At 34.5% G+C, this 24767-nt stretch overlaps 1 protein-coding gene across 2 annotated transcripts; it reads left to right on the top strand.

The window, feature by feature from the left end:
• The first annotated feature begins 18860 nt into the window (after positions 1 to 18860).
• On the top strand, positions 18861 to 24163 carry LOC140887903 (protein-tyrosine-phosphatase IBR5). 2 transcript variants are annotated; one of them, XM_073295490.1, is made up of 5 exons: positions 18861 to 19358; positions 20569 to 20668; positions 21803 to 21860; positions 22732 to 22838; positions 23624 to 23853. In XM_073295490.1, the coding sequence occupies exons 1-5, from the start codon at positions 19113 to 19115 to the stop codon at positions 23716 to 23718; spliced, it is 606 nt and encodes a 201-aa protein (XP_073151591.1). In that variant the 5' UTR covers positions 18861 to 19112; the 3' UTR covers positions 23719 to 23853. The 2 variants fall into 2 exon arrangements, with proteins under 2 accessions (XP_073151591.1, XP_073151590.1); XM_073295489.1 differs by having other exon boundaries at positions 18864 to 19358; positions 23613 to 24163.
• The last annotated feature ends 604 nt before the right edge of the window (positions 24164 to 24767 follow it).

Raw genomic sequence — 24767 nt, 5'->3', positions numbered from 1 at the left:
TGTATAGTGTGATCGGTGTTTTATACTTTTTTGTATTTTGTATTTGTATTTGTATATACTACACACTATAGATATTAGATACCCAATTTAATTTTTATATTTAGATTTCTTGTTTTTATGAGACGTATCAAATAAGAGACAATCAAGATTTTATGTTAGGCAAACACTTGTATGCAACCGTTGCACGGGTCGTATTCGTGTGACGGATCTTTTATATGGGTTATTCATTAAAAAGTATTACATTTTATGTCAAAAGTATTATTTATTATTATAAATATGGATAGGTTGACCCGTCTCACGAATGAAACCGTTTCACAAGAGTGTTACTCTTTATGTTATCACCTTTTGGTTTGAGTGATAGGATAAGTAATTTATAAATAAGTAATATAATGTAAACTAAAAATAAATTAAAAAAAATAGTTAATACATTATTTGATTTGATGGATAAATTATAATTTATTTGATTTGATTGATGTAAAATTATTAATTAATAAATAGATAAATAATATGACGAAAATAAGACAAAATTGATTGGGATAAGTTATACATAGATTAATAATACATAAATGAATTTTATCACTTCAAATTCTGTAAAAGACGTTCTTTGATTCCAAATTTAAGAGACGTACTTTGATTCAAAAATTTTCATATATACGTGTATGCATGAATGTTAAAATTCAATTTATAAGTACAAATAACAAATACAACGGCATTTTTTACACAAAAAATTTATGAAAAGATCTCATGGTTAAATATGTTAGACTGGTCTGCTATTCAACCCGATCAATGAAAAATATTATTTTTTATGCTAAAAATTTTAGTTTTTTATGCAAAAAAATATTAATTTTCATTTTAGATATGGGCTAGTCAACCTGTCTCACGAAAAAATATCCGTAAAACTGTCTCACCGGAAACCTGGTCTTTTTTGTGACGTGGGAACCCACTATCATTATGTTTCGGTGTCCACTGAGTAAACTCATATATCGATGCAATAGCCTGCAAACCACGCTAGTCAGGTAAATCACTTTAGGCAAACCTTGTGCGACAGACTAGTCCAAAAAATATTGGTAAGGGAATCGAACACCTGACCACTGATCAAACGTTTACCTACTCTATTAACTTTGACAACCCTTTGAGGGGAACCTGCTCATTTTCTTTAATGTTACATCTTGTTAAAATGAACTTTAATATGATGCCATTTTACGATTTTGTTGCATGTTATGCTTGGTTCGGCCTATTTTTATTAACAATCGGTTTGCATCTTCTTGTTGGAGTCCTCCTCTCGTGGATCAATAAAATCAGCATAGGTGTTGCGGTCATCTCATTTTGTTGGAATATTTCAAGGTTTCATTGTTGACAAAACGAATAAGCAACATTTCGAGGTAAACTATTTTTGTCCACGAGCCAAACTAAAGACGTAAAGTGGACACGCTCACACCCAGACTGAAATGCTACCTAAACTGTGTTGACTTTGACCAAAGTCAAACTAAAGTCGTTAATTGGTCAAAACAAGCAGACTGAGTTACTAATTAAACTGCATTCAGTTTAAGGAACTAAATTGAAACAGTCTACCACGACCAAGACTGAACCCACAACATCAGTCTATCTCTTGTTGATAGAGTTTCTCATACATAACGGAATATGCGATGTTGTAGTACGGATACAATTTGAATTGAAAGAATCGTTACAATCTGTGCCTATAAAAATGAGATGAAGATCAGTAACAAGAGTGAGTCGTGCATATACATGCATAGAGATGGAGAAACTTGCACGCAACAACTCTACGCAATCAAGAACTTCAACTTAAGCAAACTGATCAAGCACACATGCATAGATGTATTTGATCAAGTATAGGATCACATTGTGCCAAAGCTTATCAAGTTACAAATCCTGTAATATCAGTTTATTGAACTGTCAAACACTACCGTTGCAACGAGAATCAGTCGAGAACTGAGTTCTTGAGATTGATTCTAGGATTTATGAGATAGGCAGTTGGGTAAGCCCTAATATTGGATCGGGTATTTTCAAAGTATTGTTGTAGTAATCTGTCTCCAAATTAAGTTAATCAAGTGCCTAATTATGTTTAATGGGTCAAAACATGATTAAGGGATCCTCAAATGGGTTTAAGGAGTGGAAAAATGGATTCAGAATGATCGAGAATAGTCCAGTTGAATTGAGAGTATTGGGCAGATCGGAACCACAGTTTTGGGTTCGGAAGTTCTGATCGCGTTCGGAAGCTCCGAAGTAGATCGGAAGCTCCGATCGTCATCAATGCAGTTGTCCAAAATATTACGTAAGCATTGACGTATGTAGGATCGGAAGCTCCGAACGTGATCGGAAGTTCCGATCGGACTGTCGGCTGATAGCTTCTAGAAAGAAGACACGTGGTTGGCTGGGGACGATCAGAAACAAATATCAGAAGCTCCGATCGGATCGGAAGATCCGATCATGCGATCAGAGGTTCTGATCGTGCGATCGGAGGTTCCGATCGTTGTTTATATATAGGTGTCCGGGAGCTCATTTTCAATTGCACCATTCAAACTTTTTTTCTCTCCATTCTAGCTAGTCTTTTTGGCATTTAGGGCTTTCTAGGCGTCCTACTGGAGGTCCGGGAGTGGCAGAGCGTTTCGGGGATAACAACGGAGTTGTGCTTAAGTTTCGAGGCAGTCGTCATGTAGTGACCTAACATTGAATCACCTACTAACTGACAACTATGACATGCATTAAACTTAATTAAAGCATAATTACTAAACAAATAAAAACGTGCGGAAACATAATCCATAATTTACATATCATCTTAGTACAAAAGTTCAAGGCTTAATATTGTAGTGATACAACCATATCGAAACAACTAGAAACTAGAAAGTAAAATTATACAGCTATATCGAATCCTGCTGTATAAAATATCCTCTGTAGGCTCCTGCTCCCTAGTCCTGCCTCGAACTACCAGCTCCGTCCATCCTGCGACCTGCCCCGTGGAATGGGGTATCCAAGATAACAACTAGGACGTTAGCGCTAACGCTCAATACATAAACATGAGTAAACAAATGTATATGATGCATGCAACCGTGATGACTGGTAAATGGTCATCTGATAAGTCATGCTCAGTACAGGCACTATATGAGTATTCACGGATCAACCTCTAGGTATAACCACGCTCGTCTAGTACACCAGAGTAGTCAGACATACATATCCTCGCCGTCACGGTACTCTCAGTGACAGACTAACAATTATAGAGCTGAGCGGCTCTATAATCAAGGTATAACAAGGTATAGGCTCAACGTGTATATGCACATGACATATGAATATGAAAAGCGGTAAATCATATATCGTGCCATATAATAATGCCAAATAAATGCAACACATAAACATGTATACTCGCTGGAAATCTCAGTCAATGTGTAATGTACCTCTAGGCTAGTTCAAGTCTAGTAGGATCCTAGGTTCCAAGCCTATATTCAAAATTTCACTGTATTATTACACAAGTTCTATAAGTCTTAACTAAGCTAATAAATACTCTCAAAACTTAAATATATTCCCGGACCATACCTTCGTTCGTAGTAAGCCCTTCGGAGTCGCTAGTCCCGGATGACTATAAACACACCTTGGTTATTCCAGAGCTTCTATAATAACCGATAGGGCCCTCAAGTGTATATCTCACACTATATAATTGAAGAAGAAAACTCGGGAATTCGTAATTCAAAATGAATTCTGAAGACCCTTATTTATAGGAAAATTCTTGGTCGAGTTCGGATCCTCCGAACTCGAGTTCAAATCGTCCTAGGGCTGGAAAAAAATCAAAAAATCCCGACCCTACCCGTTTCCCATCCCGAACCCGACCCGAAAATTTCCCAACCCAAAATGTCGGGATTTCTCCCGTCCCGAAGCTGATCGGGAGAGGGATCGGGAAAATCAATACTACCCGACGAAAATCCCAACCCGACCCGACTATATTAATAATATTATTATTTTTAAATTAATAATATTATTTTTAATATTTTATTAGTCATATTAGGGTTATCTTTTTTTTTTGTTTCCACTTTTTCATATCGGCATTTTCTCTAATTTTTTCCGCCGCCGTAAGTTCATCTTTTCATAATTCAAAATTCTTCTTCATTCATCGTTCCAGACTTTCAGGTAATCCATCTACTAGGATTTTGTATTTCTTGCTTATTTCAAGCTTTAATTTTGTTTTTAATGGGGTCGCAAATCATATATTCTTTCAAGATTACAATTGATTCTCATATTTTATTTTGGGTGATTATGCAGCCTGTTTCGAGGTATGTTTGTCAAGGTACGTGATTATATATATATATATATATATATATATATATTGAATCGGTTTTTTCATGGATGATTTTTTTGGGGGATTTGAAGTGACAAAAATGGTGTGTTGGACTTTGGAGATCAAATTAATTAATTAGGAATTTTTAGAACACAGCCGACTCGTATGGTCACTGCACCAGTTCTACCAATTACCAAAAAAATTGAGAAATTCAAAGCCCATACACAAAGTGCATTTGAGAAGAATATCCACAAATTGAAGTGTATCTGGGTTCAGATTAGCAATTGAAAAAGGTAATGCTTTTCACAGCTTTCCGAAAATGTGATATCAAATTGAAATATTATTGGGATGGACTCAGAAGTGGAAGCTGATGCGGATAGCATCATTTCAAAACATGATAAATCCCTTAACATATAGAAAATGTGCCGACAAATCCCTTAAAATATATTTGCCCAATGAATCGTGATTACAAAAATAGTGTGTTTGGACTTTGGAGATCAAATTAATTAATTAGACATGTTTCTTATTTATCATGTAATTTATATATGTATATATAAATTATTTTTTACATTTGAATTTCTTTGATGATTTTTTAACTGAAATACATCTATTTAATTTAGTCATCGATGTTCATGGAGAAGAATGTGGCTCAATAAGTTGGAGATGGGTAAGTTGGTGCTTGATATATATTTATGTTTTTATTTAATGGTTAATATATTTATAGTTTTATGTAATGGTTGCATTTATTGCTACTCATAACATTGTCCTAGAGCATTAAAGATTTGTCAATGTGTTTGTTCTTTTAAATTTTTCTGCTGCTGTAAGTTGTGGGTCTTTATGATTTCCCATCGGTTTTTTTAGTTAAGATTTTGATGAAGGATTCCTTATGGGGTTGCATTCTAGGAGTTAAGCATCAATTCAAAAATAATCTGATGTATTATTACAAAATAATCTTGCATGAAACATGTCACTTTACCTATATATGGCTTGTTTTTGACGACTTAAAATGTCGGGTTCATTTCAAAGGTAAGAATTCAAAATCTAATGCAGATATTTTCTATTGAACGATGTAATTTCCATATTATGATGCAGGTATATATTTGTAAATTTTAATCTTGTTAAATATTATGATTAATGATTACTTGATATTGATTTGTTGTTTGTAGGCACCCTCATGCACAAGAAAAAATAATTCATCATCCTCAAGTGTAAGCTCAAATGGTTTCATGCTGGAAGAATAGCTCGATGTAATGCACTAAGATATTTGTAATTTGCTAAGATATTTTATTTCTAACAAAGACATTGTGTCTAGTTTATTTGTAATGTACTAAGATATTTTAGTTTTTAATGATTATTTTAATTTATTTTTAATGTAGTAAGAGGTTGTTTGAGAGTTTCAAAAAATTATGAAAAAATATTTATTCGGGATTTAGCTTCCCGACCTGACGGGATCCCGAATGTTCGGGATCCCGAACATTCGGGTCCCGACACTTTCGGGTGCGGGATCGGGATGAAAAAATAATCTCAATTCTTATCGGGACGGGAATCGGGCAAAAGGGGTTACGGGACGGGTCCCGACCCGATCCCACCCCTAGATCGTACGATCCAGCTCCATGCCTGCATGCAAGACACGTCGAGTTTGGACCGTTCGATCGCCACTTCGGATCGTCCGAAGTGTCCTATATCTGACACTTGTCAAAATACATGGCTGAGTAATCCTGCCTGCTTAGCATAAGGGAGTTCGGACCATCCGATCGTGGGTTCGGATCGTCCGAACGGGCCTTAACTCCGAAGTCAATACGCCCTCTTCGGAGCCCCCGGACTGCTGAGTTCCCCACCGCTAGTTACTCCTCCAAACGAGCAAGCTAGTACTGAAACTGATCAAATGGATGCCACAGCGACGCCTATGGAAACCTTGTTGAAGAGGTTTCAATCGTTTAACCCTCCTTTGTTGTTGGGTACAGAGAATCCTGTTGACTGTGAGAGTTGGTTGGACGACATTGATCAGTTGTTTGATTCCCTTGACTATTCTGATGACCGCAAAACCAGGTTAGTCATTCATCAGCTTCGAGGTATTGATAAGAACTGGTGGATCACGACGAAGAGAGCCATGGAAAATCGAGGTACAACTATATTAACTGAAATCTTTTCAAATCTGAGTTTTATAAGCGGTTTTTCCCAGTTTCGTACCGAAAGGATAAGGTAGCCGAGTTTGCCAATCTGAGGCAGGGGAACTTGAATATCGAGGAGTATATATACAAGTTTGATAGTTTGTTGAGATTTGCACCGCACATTGCCGACAACAAAGAAGCAAAAGCCGATCAGTTCATTAATGGTTTGAACCTTGATATCTTCACGTTGGTAAACACTGCTAGGCCTCATAATTTTGCGGATGCCATGAATCATGAAAAAGGAGCTGAAGCAGGTTTGTGGGGACAGAGATGAGCTCCAGTTGCACCTCAGCAGCCTAGTCAGTTTCAGAACCAACCATCTCTTTACCAGAATCAATCTTTTCAATTTCAGAATCAACCACCGTGTTCTGAGGGTGGTAGCAGTGGAGGTAATAAGAAGGATTACTATCATGCGAAGGGGAAGTAGTTTAAGAAGCACGGAAGCAGTTCTTCGAGCTCTAGTGGCTCGAGGCAGTTCGGATCGGGACAGAGTTCGAGTCAGTCAGGCATGTCTTGTGCCAATTTCGAAGGTCGTCACTCCAATAATCATTGTAGAGGTATTTTTGGAAGCTGCTATATCTGTAACCAAGCGGGGCACTTTGCCAGATCGTGTCCTCAGCGGGGCTCTAAGCAAGCACATAGTGGAAGTTCTTCGAGGCAGACAGCTCAGCCTCAGCGGCAAGCTTCTATCGTCCACTCTTTCCAACCTCAGCAGCATAATAGACAGGAAGGTAACCATCATGCGAACCAACCTCCCAGACAGCAGGCACAAGTTTATGCTCTGACCGAGGATCAGGCTCAGGCTGTACCCGATAATGACATATCAGGTAAACGTTCAATTTGGGTTTTTTGCTCTTTTTGGACTGATAGATACTGGTGAGTCTCTTGCCTTCTTATTGAAAAATCTGTTTAATGTTATCGTGCCTCTAAACTTTTGTTGAGTCGTTCAAATTGACGAATACTCCTGTAGTGTTGTTAATTTTTTTATTAACCGGATCTTTCAGAAGTATTAGTTGAAGCTAGGAATTCTTATCGATGATTTTCTTGTCTTTTTGGAATGAGAATTGTACTGATCATTCAGAGCTTTTGAGAATCGTAATTCAGATTTTGATGTCGAACAGTTGTATGCTATTTTTCGATGTCTGAATTCTGGTGGGATCGAGTTAAAATTTCCTCGATTGTGTGATCTGGTGATGAAATTTTGTTGATCAGCACTCCAGTATTCATGAATTCGTCTAGACTTCAAGGCAGCTGAAGACGCTCGATACTCAAGGTCTGGCTCTGGACTTGAGCCCGCAGCGATCTTATTGATTGGAGGATTTGGCATCGTTTCTTTACGAGGAGATTTCCGCGATCTTTTCTAATCTTAAAAGTCGAAGGATTTATTCTTATTTTATCTACTATCTGATTTTGATTGTTCGATTGATGAAATCTACTATCGTATTCCATACAGAATGACTTTCAGCCAGGACTAGAGGATTGATATTTTGGCATAGACTTCGAAGATACATTTTTTGTTTGATTACAACGTATTTTATTTCAATATCCTCAGATCGACGGACAGCCAGATCATACGAGTCAAATTTTAGAGGATATGCCATGAGTTGTAGTGCTCGACTTAGCACTAGTTGGCAAAATCCTTGAATTCTTGTGGAGACTTCGTACAACGTCAAATATTTGATGAATTATTGAAGGAACTTTTTAAGAGTTGTACGAGAAGAGAGGAAGATCCCCGTTAATTCGAGATGATTTTCTGTGTCACATGAGTTGGAACCAGAGATAGTTCGATTTGTGACTGAGCATAGAAGGATTTTTCTGACGAGAATGAGACGACTTTTGATAGGCGGACGGAGTATTGCTGAATTAACCGACCAAAGTTTCTTATGTTTTTTAATTGTGAGATGTCGAATTGCTTGAGACGAATGATTCAGAGTTTCGACCAGAATTAGAAGCAGCTTCGAGACTAACCGATTTTAGTTTTTGATAAGTGCAGTGATGGTGTTTTGGACTTGAAGGAGTATTCAAGAGTCAGAGTTCGAATTGGAGCAAAATTTCTGGACTTATTTATGAGGAGTGAATTCTTATTGCAGTATTTTGATTCCATCTCATCTTATGTGATTGACTCTTATTGATTTCGAGGACGAAATCTCTTCTTAGAGGGGGAGAATTGTAACGCCCCAAATTTATCTTAATTGAGCTTATTTGAGATAATCGGATATTACAGAGTTCAAGAGCTGACTTGATTTTGATCATGGTCTGTTTTGCAAATTTTGGATTTTTCAGGGACTAAAATGCAAATTTGGACTTTATTAGATATTTAAGCTTGAGTTGACCCTTCTCCTTCACTTCATCTCCTCCCTCACGCCTCCTCCTCCCATTGAAGGCGCCTCCAAGCTTTCCCAAGCTTTGTGATTTCAGTTTCCGCTCGATCCGTCCGTTAGAATTTATTTCTGAAGGCAGATTAGCGATCACAGCAGCGAGAGCTTCGTTCTATCGTAAGTTTTTCTTCGATCAACTAGAATTCTATTTTCGGATGTTGTTAGAATCGACTGAGTTTCAGATATGTTGTTCTTGAGGTAGTTCTTATCGATTATTCTCAGTCGGTTTTGAATTAAAGTGTCGTTCGGATTTATTATGATTTTTCTTAAGATTTTCGAGAATTGAAGTTTTGAGATTTGATGGGTTTGAGTTGTTATTGTTGTTTTAGCATTGATTTGAGTTGTTTGAAATGCTGCACTGCTGTCTGTGTTTCCGGTTTGATCGGTTTATAGTCGTTATGCCGCTGGTTTGAGTTGTGGGCTATAGTTTGATTTGAGTTGATTTGAACTGTATTCAGTCGAGTTTGAATGTCGTTATTGATCTCGAGCCTTTATTACTTCTTTTACAGATTTGTTCGAAGGCCGTTGAGTTGCGAAGTTTCAGGAATTGAATCTTTTTGAATATTGAAGCCGGTATACTATCGATTTATTATTATCGATTGGGGAAGTTAGAATGAATCTTGATTGAGGAATCGTTGTTGTTTCTAGGTTTGGAGCATCGATGTTTTGAGAAGAGGTATAAGACGACTTAGACTTGAATGGAACGATTAACTCGAATCCGACTTGATTCGAGTATTCCGAAGAAATCACATACTTGCATGTTAACTGATTTGCTTGATTTTAGTTGAATGAGTTATGTTTTGCATTGCATTCATATTGAGCCAAATGTTTTATTTCATTTTGAATTAGATGTTCTGAGAATTATAGCAGGGGGCATTGGCAGGCGAATTACTGCAATGACCGACTTAACCCTCTATAGTTGTTTCAGAGTCTAGAGGATTGAAGTACACATCTTCCACCTCGAAAGGGGAGTTCGGTGTGATTGTTTGTAGTATTTTATCCTCGGGATCCCAATAGAAGAAGAGAATAACCGGAGTACCTTTTGATTATCCAGACTTGATAATTCCGGACTTTAAAGACATGCACTTCATTTTAGATTCCTCTTGAATTGCATTGTTGATATTTGTATATCTTGAGTTGATATATTATTTGATATTGCATGTTTGTTGCTTATTCTGGGAATATTATTCTCACCGGATTATCCGACTGTTGTCTTGTCTTTGTATGTGTGCTTGGCGACAGGTGGGGCATGACCGAGTCAGATATCGCATGGCTAGTTGGTTGAGTTGATAGAAGTGAGGACTTGGTGTTTTAGAAGTCGAATATGTAATCGAACTTATATTGTACTCGAACTCTTTATGTTTTGTTTTGAATAAACTAGAGTAAAACATGTTCTACTAGTTTGAGATTGTATGAGTCTAGAACTATTTTTGTATTGGATTATGCATGTTGAATAGATGTGGTTTTGAAGATTTTGAGCTGGGAAAGAGTTGAGCTTTTCTGGTTTTTTTTTGTTCTGGTGCAGGAGGCGCTCGGTCTGCAGTTTTTAGCAGACCGAGCGCACCCCCCTTTTGAGCAAAACAACAAGGCTGTTGTTTTGGCCGCGCCCGAGCGGTGGTTTTCTACCGCCCGAGCGCGGCACCCCTTTAAAAAAAAAATTAGTATTACTTTTAACCTTGAATCTTGTATGCTTAATTGTTGTTTAATCCGAGAGTAGATGTTTAGAACCGAAGTCTCACAAGTATGGCCTCTGTTTTGTCTTTTTTTTAATCAAAGACAATAGATTGGTTGAAATAATTTTATTTTTCAAAAAAAATATCCATTAAAAAAATATGATATTTGTATGGAATAAACTATTTGTAACAAATAAATTTCCCAAATCATATTTTTTTTGTTTGTATAAAAATATTCAGAGTTGTATTTAAGTATAAACATCTTACTATATCACTATTTTATTTTGAATCCAAAATTTTTGAATATTTAATTTATCATGTCAATCATGAAAATTAACATGAAAATCAAGCAACATAAAAAATTTATATATTCAAAAAAATCATGTATGTTCACGCGTGAACCGCGCATAATAAACGCCTAGTAATTAATTTATACCAATAGATGTGATACATGCGATGCATGTATTCCATTGAAAGAGTTTTCTAATTTTTTTAAAATGACAATTATTAGTTTTTTGAATTGAAATGATAAAAGATAAAATAAAACGTAAAGGAAAATGTGACGTTTACATGGTGTTTTGGTATTATAAAAAACTTTACCATCATACCAAAATTAGCTAATTAGTCTATGAAAGATGTTTACCTTTAATAAATAGAATATGAGGAAACACAAGATTGTTAAACATTCTTTTAACACTGCATCTTATGTATTCAAAAGGATCAGACCAAATTTAAAAAATGTTGTAATGCACAATAATTTCAATTATCTATAAAATAAAATATCAAATCATGATTTAATATGTAGATTTATTTATAATTTAAACTATATAAATTTTCACAAAGCTCATATGAGATGCGTTTACAAGTTATTTTTATGAGGCAAATATCTTATTCGACATAACTCATGAAAAGTAATATTTCTGATGCGTCAAAGATATTATTTTTCATTGTAATATATGAATCAGATCAACCTATATTAGGGGTGCATACGAACTGAACCTGTTCGTGAGCTTTACGAGCCCGCTCGATAAATATTTGATTCATATTCGAGCTTATCGAACTCGAGTTGAATTCGAACATGTTCGAACTTTTTTTCGAGCCAAGCTCGAGCCGAAATTACTCTGTTCGATAGTTCGCGAGCCTTAATATTTAATTAATATAATATAATTATATAATAAATATATATACATTTCGAACTTTTTCGAACATTTCGAGCTTTTCGAACCATAATATCCGAATAGTTCACGAATAGGTTCGAATGTTTCGAACCGAACTCGAACTCGAACTTCATTTCGAGCCAAACTCGAGCCAAAATATTTGAAATTATCGAACTTCGAATCGAGCTCGAACTCGAATATACTCTTATTGAGCCGAATTCGAGCCTTAAAATTTTACCATTATTCGGCTCGATTCGGTTCGTTTGCACCCATAACCTATATAACGAATAACTTTTGGCGCCGTTGCCGGAGATTGAAATTGACAAATTTTACTTTTTGTTATTTTCTTTGGTTAATTCTTTTGTTTATTCTACTTTATTCCTGCGTGAGCTACCGTTTTCTATTTTATTTTTTGCAGGAATTCATCTGGTGTAATACTTTGAGATGTCTCATCGACAAGTATTCACAAGTTTTACCCAGCAACACCGAGAGCCAACAGAGATTTTCTCTTCCCATGTTTATCAGCTTCTATGGAGTGTTGTTGAGGTGACGAGCATAAACTGTTTACATCTGGCCAAGCTTGAGGGAACATAGAACAAAAACACCCATTGATGGTGTCATATGACACTTACTTTGGGCATCAGCCGCTCTTTGATGAGTGCTTCTGAGGGTCGAGCCAAGGACTGAAAATCAGGCGCTACTTGGGAGGCAACCCAAGAATTCTAATTCTTTTTGTTTCATTTATTTAATTTCAGTTTTTTATCTAGTGTCGTTTCGTGTTGAGTTGATCATGTTTAATCCCTCAATTTTTGGATTTTCAAGGTAATATATAAGAATATTGATGGCCTAAGAAATGTGGTGCAGCAGCGGCAGATGGATATACACCACGATGATTGACCAGGGGAATGTTATTTTGTTTTCATTGTGTTTATTTTTGTTTTTCATTGCATTGTGTGTTTGTTTGCATTCTGTTCATTGTTCTGGAGCATTGAGGGCAATGCTTTGGATAAGTATGAGGGGGTAGACTAGTTTTGCATTTGTGTGTTTATTTTGCATCTGTCATGTTTCATGTTTGTTTTCATATTGTTTATTTTTGTTTGTTTGTGTTGTCTTGCATGAGTGGGATGAGTCATAATAGCCAATGATGATGAAGTTTATGTTGAAAAAATTTATTTTTGAAAAATTTTGCTCTTGACTTGACATGAGAAACTGTAGGTTGAATCGTAAATATTTTTAAGCACTAATGTTAGACCAGTGAATTGTAGCGAAAGATTTGATGAAGTTTCTGTGAGTTTGACCATTGCACGGCAATAGGTGGTTTGTAGATCTTGATTGTGTTCTATGAATTTTGATGAGGCTCTAGTTTACACTTATGATCTTGGGCGCACCTAGAAAAAAAAAATTTCAATTCCATCCGGGCCTTGAAAGGATTAAAATCCTATAAAAGACTAAATTTAAGGCTAAGTATGCGGATTAAATGAGATTGATGCTCCATCCGGGCTATAGACGAGGGGATTACAAAAAAAAAATAGAATGATTTTTCGTATTCTATCCAGTTATAGCTAAGTCAGCGGGTAATTATTGGGGCTAAAGCAATACCGGGTGCAAAAATCCGGAGGTGTGTAATTCATTATCTCAAGGGAGGTGGGTTTAGTCTAGAGGTCGTTGGAAGGAATGAGCACTAGATTGTGATACTTGCACTGATTTGTCATAGGTTGCTAAGCAGTTTTGAGACGAATTCGGTCTAAGTTGCATGAAACTGAAATGACATTTCACACACACACGTTCACGTTAAATCGAAGGTGTATTATGAAAAGTTGAGAGCATGTCCGTGATTTTTTTATTGGTAATTGAACTTCTCGGAGGCTGTGCACATTTATGAATCGTCCTTACTTATGTTTTTGTTTGCATTTTATTTTGCATGTCTTGCTCGAGGGCGATCAAGGTTTAAGTATGAGGGTGTTGATAAGTGCATTTTGTGTGCATTATTTCTTGTTATTTTTATGTTTATTTTGTGTGCATTCATTTTATTTTATGTATTTTTATGTGTTTTAAGTGTATGTGTGTGTATTTCACTCCTCGTGTTGATTTTGTAGGAAAGTGGATTTTTGAAGTGTGAATTATGGAGCAGCTTTGATAGAAAAATCATATTTAATTTTAGAGAGATCCAAATCCGATCTCCACCGTTCAGAATAAATTTCAATATGTTTTGAAGCTGCTGTCCAAATTTTAGGTCAATCCGACGGCTAGAACTTAAGATATGAATTTTTCAGGATAACTGCGCGTTGAAAACTGGAGGCAGAACTTTTCAGGCTATGGCGTGATTTTTCCTGCGCCATGGCGTGAACTGGTAAAAATTTGAGAATCGAGACAGAACTTTTCAGGCTATGACGTGACTTTTCTGTGCCATGGCGCGACGCGGACTGAAAAAATATTAATTTTCTAACATTAAAAGTTGCTATTTTTTGGGGCTTTATTGGATGGGCTTTCAACCACATATAAAAGGGGACATATCAGACGTGAGAAAGGGTTCCAAAGTTCCACACATTAGAAACGCAAGGGAGGAGGCGGCCATCCAAGGAAAAGAACGTGAAGAGGGAGGAAACTTGAAGAACTCAAGAATCGCAACACTAGTTTTCTCTTCTTTCTTTTATATTTGTTGAGATTTAGGGGATCCTACCCCAAAACTATGTTTTGATTTCTTCTTGAAGATTGAATTTGGTTTTTAAGAATTCTTGATTAAATTACTGTGTTTATTGATTATTTGGAGATTGATCAACTTCGAATTGATTTTATGTGTTATAATTGATACTGAAAGGAGATTTTATAACATGATAGAGTAATATAATCCATGGATCTACAACTTGCATAGACATATAAGGTTGGATACATGTTGATAGTCATAGTCCAATAGGTCGAAAGCTAGAGGATTCCACAAATCGTAATGCAATTGCAATTATTAAATAACACAAGGACACTTGGTTATTGCAATTTGTTAGTTAGAATAATATAGCTCGACAAAGTATATTGATAGATTAGGGAATTTCGTCAAAAGCATGACTTGAGAACCGAATTTCAATCATTAGAGAAGAAAAAAGGGTAGGTGAACCGAGATCCTAACAATCGTTTATTTATTTTCTGAATTTAATTTTATTATTTTGTTTTTTTTCCATCTTTTATTTTAGTTTATTAATTTATTATCATGTTATCTTAATTAACTAAAGAATAATAATTGAGTAATTTTGTCAGATATTAATCTCTGTGGGACGATACTCGTATTTTGTACAATATATTATTACTTGACTCGTGCACTTGCGATATATTTGAGCTTAATTGATATATTTAGGTTGATTTTCAGCGGTAGTATTTGCTCGATCAAGTTTTTGTGCACGAGTCAAGTAATAATATAGTGTACAAAGTACGAGTATCGTCCCACAGAGATTGATTTGTGACAGAATTACTCAAGTATTATTCTTTAGTTAATTAACATAACATGATAATAAATTAATAAACTAAAATAAAAGATGGAAAAAAAACAAAATAATAAAATTAAATTCAGAAAATAAATAAACGATTGTTAGGATCTCGGTTCACCTACCCCTTTTTCTTCTCTAATGATTGAAATTCGGTTCTCAAGTCATGCTTTTGACGGAATTTCCTAATCTATCAATATACTATGTCGAGCTATATTAATCTAATTAACAAATTGCAATAACCAAGTGTCCTTGTGTTATTTAACAATTGCAATTGCATTACGATTTGTGGAATCCTCTAGCTTTCGACCTATTGGACTATGACTATCAACATGTATCCAACCTCATATGTCTATGCAAGTTGTAGATCTATGGACTATATTACCCTATCATATTATAAAATCTCCTTTCAGTATCAATTATAACACATAAAATCAATTCGAAGTTGATCAATCTCCAAATAATCAATAAACACAGTAATATAATCAAGAATTCTTAAAAACCAAATTCAATCTTCAAGAAGAAATCAAAACATAGTTTTGGGGTAGGATCCCCTAAATCCCAACAAATATAAAAGAAAGAAGAGAAAACTAGTGTTGCGATTCTTGAGTTCTTCAAGTTTCCTCCCTCTTTACGTTCTTCTCCTTGGATGACCGCCTCCTTCCTTGCATTTCTGATGTGTGGAACTTCGGAACCCTTTCTCACGTCTGATATGTCCCCTTTTATATGTGGTTGAAAGCCCATCCAATAAAGCCCCAAAAAATAGCAACTTTTAATGTTAGAAAATTAATATTTTTTCAGTCCGCGTCGCGCCATGGCGCAGAAAAGTCACGCCATAGCCTGAAAATTTATGTCTCGATTCTCAAATTTTTACCAGTTCACGCCATGGCGCAGGAAAAATCACGCTATAGCCTGAAAAGTTCTGCCTTCAGTTTTCAGCGCGCAGTTATCCTAAAAAATTCATATCTTAAGTTCTAGCCGTCGGATTGACCTGAAATTTGGACAGCAGCTTTAAAACATCTTGAATTTATTCTGAACGGTGGAGATCGGATTTGGATCTCTCTAAAATTAAATATGATTTTTCTACCAAAGCTGCTCCATAATTCACACTTCAAAAATCCACTTTCCTACAAAATCAACACGAGGAGTGAAATACACACACATGCACTTAAAACACATAAAAATACATAAAATAAAATGAATGCACACAAAATAAACATAAAAATAACAAGAAATAATGCACACAAAATGCACTTATCAATAACCATCAGTGAGATCATCTCACATAATATATATATATATATATATATATATATATATATATATATATATATTCATAAATTTTAACGTAAAATCGTTTAAAGCTGATAATAAAATACGAATGGATTTACACATGTTTATTTCGAGAGGGGATCCTCTTGACAAAACACCTTTTTTTTTTTTTTTTTTTTGTCGATGAGGTCTTAGCCTGATGGCTAAGAATGAGATCTTGAGACCAGTTGATCTCAGGTTCGATTTCCGCTGACTGCGGGTAGATGGTCTAATTTATTTAGGTAAATTTAGAAAGTTCATTTGTAATTTCTTTGCTCGAGACAAGCAAGCTAGTCTCGAGTCCTTGCTCAAGTCCCGTCGGTTGTGCGGACAGTTTCATTCTATAGATGTAATTTGGGGAAAAGTCTATGCTATCTCAAAGGCACTGCCCTTGGGGTGGCGTGACCAGGGTTGGCATCGGGTCGGGTTTGTCGGGTTCAGGTAGTTCGGGTCGGGTACCCGAACTTTTTGGGTAATAAAAATACTACCCGAACCCGAAATTTATCATGAACTACCCGACCATTTGGTTACCCAAAAAAGTTGGGTAGTTTTGGGTACCCGACATTTATAGTCTATAAACCAAAAGGAGGCATTTTCTCAAGCAAATTTCTGGAAGAAAGAATTTGCATTCTGCTACTGTCAATTATAACAAAGTAAAAACAAAGATCCATCTCTCAAGCTCTTAAAAACAAACATAAGTTCAACACAATTTACACAACCACAAATCTATCGGGCGAGAGAAAGAATAAGAAAGAGCAGACCATCGGGCGTCGGTTAGTTTTTATGTATACATATCAATTTATTTCAACACCGTTTGAAATGACTAAAATCTATTTTAAAAAAACGTAAGTATAAGATTTTTTTTGATCCATTGACACATATAAGACTAAAAATGTCACACACCATATATACAAAACTGAAGTTGACATTTTTGCCAAAATTTTATTCGTTGAAAAAAATTGACAATATTCGTGGGATTCAAAGAAATGATAATAATTTGTTAGCAATCGGTAAAAATATTATCATCCATATAATAATATTTAATTTTAAAATAATTAATTCAAATCGAAAAATTAAAAAATATATATTATTTTATTTGAAATAAATTTAACCTAAACATGTGCACGTGTTTTGGCACAAAGAAACCATGTCAAAATCCAATACAAATTTGTTGGAACAAAAGCCCCGCAAAAAAATTATAATAAAAAAGGCAAAAAGGGCAAAAAAAGAGAGAGAAGGAAAAGCGGTGTCGTTCGGGGTCCTTTTATTTTATTCTACGTGGGACTCAAGTTAGGAACATCAAAGACTCAAAAATGAGTCCAACCTTCAAAATCGACGTGAGTTGATTCGAAAAATATCGAATTAGGGTTGGGGTTTTTGGTTCGGATTGAATTGGATTGACCCAAAAGCTAATTCAAAAAAATTAATCGGGCTCGGGTTGACCCGAAACTTTTATTATTATTATTATTATTATCGGGCTCGGGTTGACCCGAAACTTTTATTATTATTATTATTATTATTATTATTATTATTATTATAATTATATAAAATTTGAAAAGATTTGCTACATTTTTATATGTTGTATGTTTGAAACAAATTTATTATAAATTGATATAATAAATTTTCGTCATTTAATATTTATTTTGTACAATTTTGATTTTTTAAAATAATTTTTTATTTTTTTGTAGTAAATATACTTTAAATTTTTTTACATATAGAATTTCAAATTTAAATTATACCAGTGTCTCTTGCACGCGATGCGTGCATATACATAATTTTTTTTATGTTAATTGATTTTCATGTTATTTTTAGAAGACGCGATGAATTAGATTTTCAAAAATTTAAAAGTGACAACTATCTAATTTAAAAAATTTTAAAACATAAATAAAGATAGCGAAATATCATTTTGATAAATAAAATAAAAATCTAATGGCTAAAAAAAGAAGACCATATAAAATAACTAATTTTTTAAATAGTTTTGGTTTTGTTGGAAATCAAATTATGATATAATCGTAATTTCATCTCAAACTTCACAAATTACTTGAAATTTAAAACTCTCCACTATAATAATATAGTAAGATATAACTCAGATTTAGATATTACGTGTTTAAATTAAATATTACTATTATTATTGTTTGTTTTTATATTTGTATTTAATTATTTTTTAAAAACATTAAAAAAATAAAGAAATATAATCGGGTCGATCAAATTATTTGGATTCGGGTTAGACATTTTCGAGTTGAGAAATTTTTGAGTAATATTTTGACAAATCAGATTCGAATGGACACGGGTCAAGTTTTATTCAAGATTTTCGTGTCTATTCCTAGAATCTAAACGATGTCACCTTTGTCAAGGGCATTATCGTCATGAAAATTATACAGGTTGGAGAAGTAAGCAAAATTGATCCCGAAAATATAAAGTAAAGGAGTTGGAGCAAATCATTGTAGAGTTTGCGTTCATCGCCAGAGGAAGAGAATTCGAAGAGATCTCTTCCCAGCAATCCGCCGATTCTCTATCCCCGCTTCGATTTCTAACCCAAAACCCAAGTCTCCCTCCAAGTTCCCTCCTCTCATTCATAGTTGTCCCAATCAAATCCTCGAATTTCGGTGTCTTGAAGGTGTAGAGAAGCATTGGGGAGTGAATTATTGGAATTTTGGATCGATTATGAGGAAGAGGGAGAGAGAGAACCCGTGTGGGGTTTGCGGGCATTACCACAAGTACGAGGAGGGGGAGGTATGTGGCATCTGCGGCCACCGTATGGCCTCCGCGTCCGATAAATCCGCTGCATCTCCCGTCCATGTCAGCGCCTTCCCGTCGGAGATCTTGCCCGAGTTCCTCTACTTGGGCAGCTACGACAATGCTGCTCGCGCAGAACTTCTCAAAACTCAGGGCATCTCCCGTGTTCTTAATGTAAAATAATGATCGATATTTCCGTTTGTGTCTTGATTATTTTTATTTTCGTTCCCGTCAAATTTTCTCAGTTGTTAGGTTTATTTGATAAATTTCAATCTTTTATTGATGCCGATATTTTAATTTATCTTTATTTATTTAAGATTATATCATCTCTTTTTGGACCTTTAGACTTGTTACAGTTTTCTTCGATTCACGGAATTGCCCGTATACTTAAAGTTCCATGTATGAAATCACATTTGTTGTGAGGATAATATGCTTTGCTTGATCCCTCTCTGTCCAGAGTCCTCATTTTATAAATTCTCATTCACAATCTTGGCCGGTTGTTTGGCGAATTATAGTTTAGCCAAAAAATCCCAAACCCAACAGACAGAGCATTAGTAGCCTAAGAAAGTACACGTGAGCGTCATTATGGAGTAACATGCTATTCAAAAGAAACGCCTAACATCCCTGCAGCAGCGTGCTGCTCTTTCTCAACAGCAGTAGCTATAATCCAATAAAGGATCGGAGGCTTATCTTGAAATCATGTCTTTCTAGGAGTTAGTTCGAAAGGTCAAAAGACTTCCCCATGTTAAAAGGAGAGTTTTTATCTTGCTTTTGTCCATTAATATTTTACCTTTTGTTATGTTGGCTTACCTCAAACGGAAACCTAGACAGAGAAATCCCGGTTATTATATGCTCCTTTGCATTTGTGTTAGGAATTGTATGCAAGCATTTAGTATCTTTGATATCCTTGGACCCCCTAAAACATAGTAGTTACTGTGTAATGTGTACTTCTTAGACAAGATAAGAGTGTTAAATCTTATAAAACGCTTATTGTTTGCTTCTCAAAAGAAAACAATGACGATGTTGGGCGTGTGATTAGTGTGCTTACTGGTGGTTGAACTTGTCACATGACACAAATTAGTGTAGTAAGTCACTCATGTCACCAATGATTGGCCATTTTTACCATTAGTTGGAATATTACTGTGAAAATTTAATATTGGATGAGATTAATCTTTACAATTTATTTTGTATAGGATTTTTAGATATCCGAACCATTGGAGAAAGTGCCTCGTACTTCTGGTCAATAGCTCGATTTTGACTTGCACTTACTGCATTTCGTAGTTGGCATGTGCTGAACCTTGAGTTCTTACTTGTACTAATCAACTTTCCTAATATAGATGATAAGGACTTCTCCATTCACTTAAAGACATCTGTATATGTGCAGACTGTACCTGCTTGCCAAAATTTGTACAAGAATTCTTTTACCTATCACTGCCTCCAAGACAATCAGAAATTGCCATTTGATGATGCGATTCAGTTTTTAGGTGAGCTTATAACTGTTAATGTCTATCCCTTTCATTTCTGGAAATTTCTTTTAGGTTATTTTAGTACCTTGATTGAATTGTGTCAATTCCTCTTTTACACTGTGCTGTGATTGATGTAAGAGGAGAAGTAAAGGGGAGGAGAAATGAAAAAGATGAATGCTACGCACTTGGCAGGTTTAATGAACTGCATATAATTTCAATGGAGCTGTTTATGGACAATTTTAGTTCCGATTTATATATAAATATTACATACACCTGTACATGAAAAGTTTTTCCCGCTACAATATGCTAGTAGGCATAAGATGAGTTGAGTTAGCTTGTGACACATTTAACTTGAGCTTGATTAGTTTTGAATTTAGACTTTTACATGATTGTTTGAAAGCTTGTAAGCTAGCTTGTGAGCTTTTTATCACTGTCAATATGTAGTTATAACTTATCCATTGGTAGCTACTGTATATTATATATGGGTTAAATATTATAATAATAAATTAATAATTAGAAATATTAATTAAAAAAAATTAAAGCTAACAAAATTTATTTTTATTAGTAATTTTTTGTAATTTAAAAATTTATCAAACATTTTCTTCATAGTAGAACATAGAATTACAATAATTTACCCTTGATTTTGAATCAGATGAATTATAAATCAATTAATAATGTGCTTGAGATCGAACTCAGAAATTCATAAGATATTATATAAACCAAAAAAATTTAAAAGTTCAAAACTTCGAGTCGAGCTCAACTTTTTTACACTTTTATTATGAGACAATAAATAATTAATTGGGATTAACAATAGAAATCTGCATCTGCACCATCTTATGAACATGAAATGAGTTGGACCGACCACTATGTATCGATGAAGCTGCTTATTTTGCCTGCCAGGAATCAAATAACATATGACTTCGACTATTGAAGGCTGAAAATGATATCTCTATCTAAAGGCGGATGTTTATGTTTTTTTGCTGTATTTGAGCTTACACATCATACATTCATTTGTATCATGTAAAAAGTGATGAATGACTGAACCTTTAATGTCACATCATGGAATTTGCTTCTTCAAATTCTGTTACATGCGTGGTTATTATTATTATTATTATTTTTTAAAACCTTATAAAGCCCTTGTGCTTTTGGCAGAACAATGTGAAAAAGATAGGGCTCGGGTTCTTGTGCACTGCATGTCAGGGAAAAACAGGTGATGTTCACATGTTGTGTCTTGCAACTTTTTTGGTTGTTTTTTGTTGGATGTTATATCCTTGACTTTTATTTACCTCTTCCTCTCTCTGGATATTTGTGTGTGTATGTGTTTGTAATTTTTCTGTTTCAAAACTGGGCTTTGGGTTGGAACTTTGAATACTTTTAGGCACCTTTGGGTGAAAAGGAGATGACGTTAAAGTACTGTAAATCATTCTTTCATCAATTGTTTGGTTCAAGTTCTACAAATGATTATAGCCATAATAAAATATGTTTTCCACATATAACAGTTTATCATCCTTATATTAATATCTTTTATCATCTTTTTGTGAAACTATCGGTGCCTTAGAAATTTGAGGTAATTTTCTAGTTCATACATGGCAGCTAACTATAAACTAGCCATTAATGCACACACGACACGCGTTGCATGAGCATAATAATTGTATACATAAAATAATATAATGTTTGTATAATTTTATAATTATATATAATTAATTTAATTTGAAATGAAATTAAATGATATAAATATAGAAATATCTATAAATATATTAAGCATTAATCAATTTGTAAATAAGAAGAGATTAAAGATAGGAAATTAGGGAGAATAAAAGTAATGGAAATTGGAATAAATAAGGATATTTATAGAAAGTTCCACCGACACACCAAAGTAATTAACACAGAGAGTTTAACTTTAATATATAGTCTATATATAACATGACCTAAATCCCTAATGATATGTGACCAGGTACCATCGGCATACTTAGTTACTAGTGTTTTTGCTTCTGCACTTCTTGCTGCTTTTGATTGAAGTTTTTTACTTAATGCTTGTTGCTTGAAAGATCGTTGTTAAATTCTGTGAGTCTTATTGGCAGGTCTCCAGCTATAGTAATTGCTTTCTTGATGAAAAGCAAAGGTTGGAAACTTGCCCAGAGTTACCAGTGGGTGAAAGAGCATAGACCTTCAGTAGAACTGAATCAAGGTTTAACTACACTTCCTTTCAGTTTTCTCAGTTCTTATATTGGCTCCAATCAGATATAATCTATTTAATTTGTCTTTGATGATACAATTAGGTTTTCCTAAATCGCCAAGATTTTTACTTAAGATTTGCCCTTGAATTGTAATTCAACAGACTTTATATAACGCAAGATGTGGATAAGAGATTGAAATCAGAAGTACTAGAATTCTGAGTAATTTGTTGGAGGATGTGAGAGTAATGGAATAATGAGTACTTTCTTAAGTTATTATTATTGTTATTCTTCTAAAAAGAATTAGCTTAACAGTATAGTTTCTAATCCACAAAATGATTTGATCTAGACTGGAACCATCATGTTAGATGCTAATATTAAACATGAGGATCAAATTGAGTTGGATTCATAATATGTGCAAAATTTAGTTCAGGCCGAGTATTTGATTCCGGTAGATTTTTTTGTGGTGACAGGTAGTTGTTTTTCCTTGTATAACTTTTTGAAATACGGAGTATTTGTGTCACATCAAAGGGGGGGGGGGGGGGGGTGCCAGATGATGCTTTTCATAGAATTTAACTTAATTTATAAAATACATCATATGATTATGTTTTCTTTATAAAATCTCAGTTAGTCAACGTAAACCGGTGCCTCACAATCCTTATGCCTAGAACCTGAATTGGCGATTCCGTGTAAAAAGGAACTCAAATGTCATGATTGATTCAGCGTGAATTTAAAGTTCTTAACGCGTAATTTTGATTCTGACGTTATTCTGTTTTCTTATATTTTAGCGGTGTATCAGCAATTACAGGAGTACGAGCTCAAGATCTTCGGTTTGTTAGAGAACAGCAGCAATGCGATGCCAAGCTTCAGCTTTGGCTTTGCAAGGCCTCATGATCTGCCAGTTGCAGCAGTTCCGACTTTCAATAACATTGGTGGGACTTCAATTTTTTCGCGTCCCTCTTTTGACACCCCTCCTCAAGAATTCACCTTTGGAGCGGGGCAGGCTCAGACGAGCATTTCAAAGGACAGTACATTGAGCACCAACACAAATACACCTGCTGTCAATGATATAACAATGGGCGGTTCTTGAATCTTGACATTTTGGATTTTCATTACTACCCGATTGAAATTAAATTAATGTTGGACTATTGAGTTTTGCGGTATGGCTAAGATATCAAGCTAGGGGAAGTGCTTTATTACTGTAGCAGATATTGCTTTGGTAATTTTGTGGTTGAGTTTTGTGAACTAGAGTGTATACTATCTTGCCACGAAGCTTGATCCCAAGCCTATACATGATCATGAGATTACTTCAGCTTGTGTTAATTGAATATGCATACGGGTTTTTTGTGTAAAGTTTCGATGTCCAATTCTCAACTTATCAATCCATTTTGCATATGAAATGGGCTTTTTCTGAGAGTAATGGTTGAAAACACTTTTCTGTAGGATATTAACTATTAATACAAAAACTCATATAATATCTAGGGATGACAATGAATCTGGTTTAAACCCGACCCCGCATTGAACCCGACGGGACGGGTTTAGACTCGGCCAAACGGGTCCAGAAATATATATTAAATATACTTTAATATAAATATAAAATATACATGTATATATATTAATAATATATAATTATATTATTTATATTACATAATCAATATTTTATCTTTAATTTGAGTTTATAATATTTTTGGATTTAAATAATTTTAATATATTATGATATTTTTAATATGAAATTATATTATTATGATTTTTATTTTGTTATTAATTATTAATTAAATAAAAAATGATATATTTTAACTTGTAGCAATATTTTTTTGTTCTAAATATTATTGATATAAATTTTAAAAATAAATTTAATGATGATTTGTTAATTTTTTAACTTATTTAATTTTTTATTTAATAAAATTTAAATTATATTTAATTTAGCGGGTCCCATAGGTCTA

This window comes from Henckelia pumila, chromosome 3 (assembly GCF_033568475.1).
Source record: "Henckelia pumila isolate YLH828 chromosome 3, ASM3356847v2, whole genome shotgun sequence".
NCBI classification, from domain to species: domain Eukaryota; kingdom Viridiplantae; phylum Streptophyta; class Magnoliopsida; order Lamiales; family Gesneriaceae; genus Henckelia; species Henckelia pumila.
The sequence above is the reverse complement of the archived record's forward strand: the minus strand, read 5'-3'. Positions and strand labels throughout refer to the sequence as shown.

What these genes read in the sequence shown, in the direction of transcription:
- LOC140887903 (XM_073295489.1), top strand. Translation starts at nt 19,113, where the DNA reads ATGAGGAAGAGGGAGAGAGAGAACCCGTGTGGGGTTTGCGGGCATTAC. An exon ending in GCATCTCCCGTGTTCTTAAT is followed by an intron (nt 19,359 to 20,568) that starts GTAAAATAATGA and finishes GTATATGTGCAG; the next exon opens with ACTGTACCTGCTTGCCAAAA. An exon ending in TTCAGTAGAACTGAATCAAG is followed by an intron (nt 22,839 to 23,612) that starts GTTTAACTACAC and finishes CTTATATTTTAG; the next exon opens with CGGTGTATCAGCAATTACAG.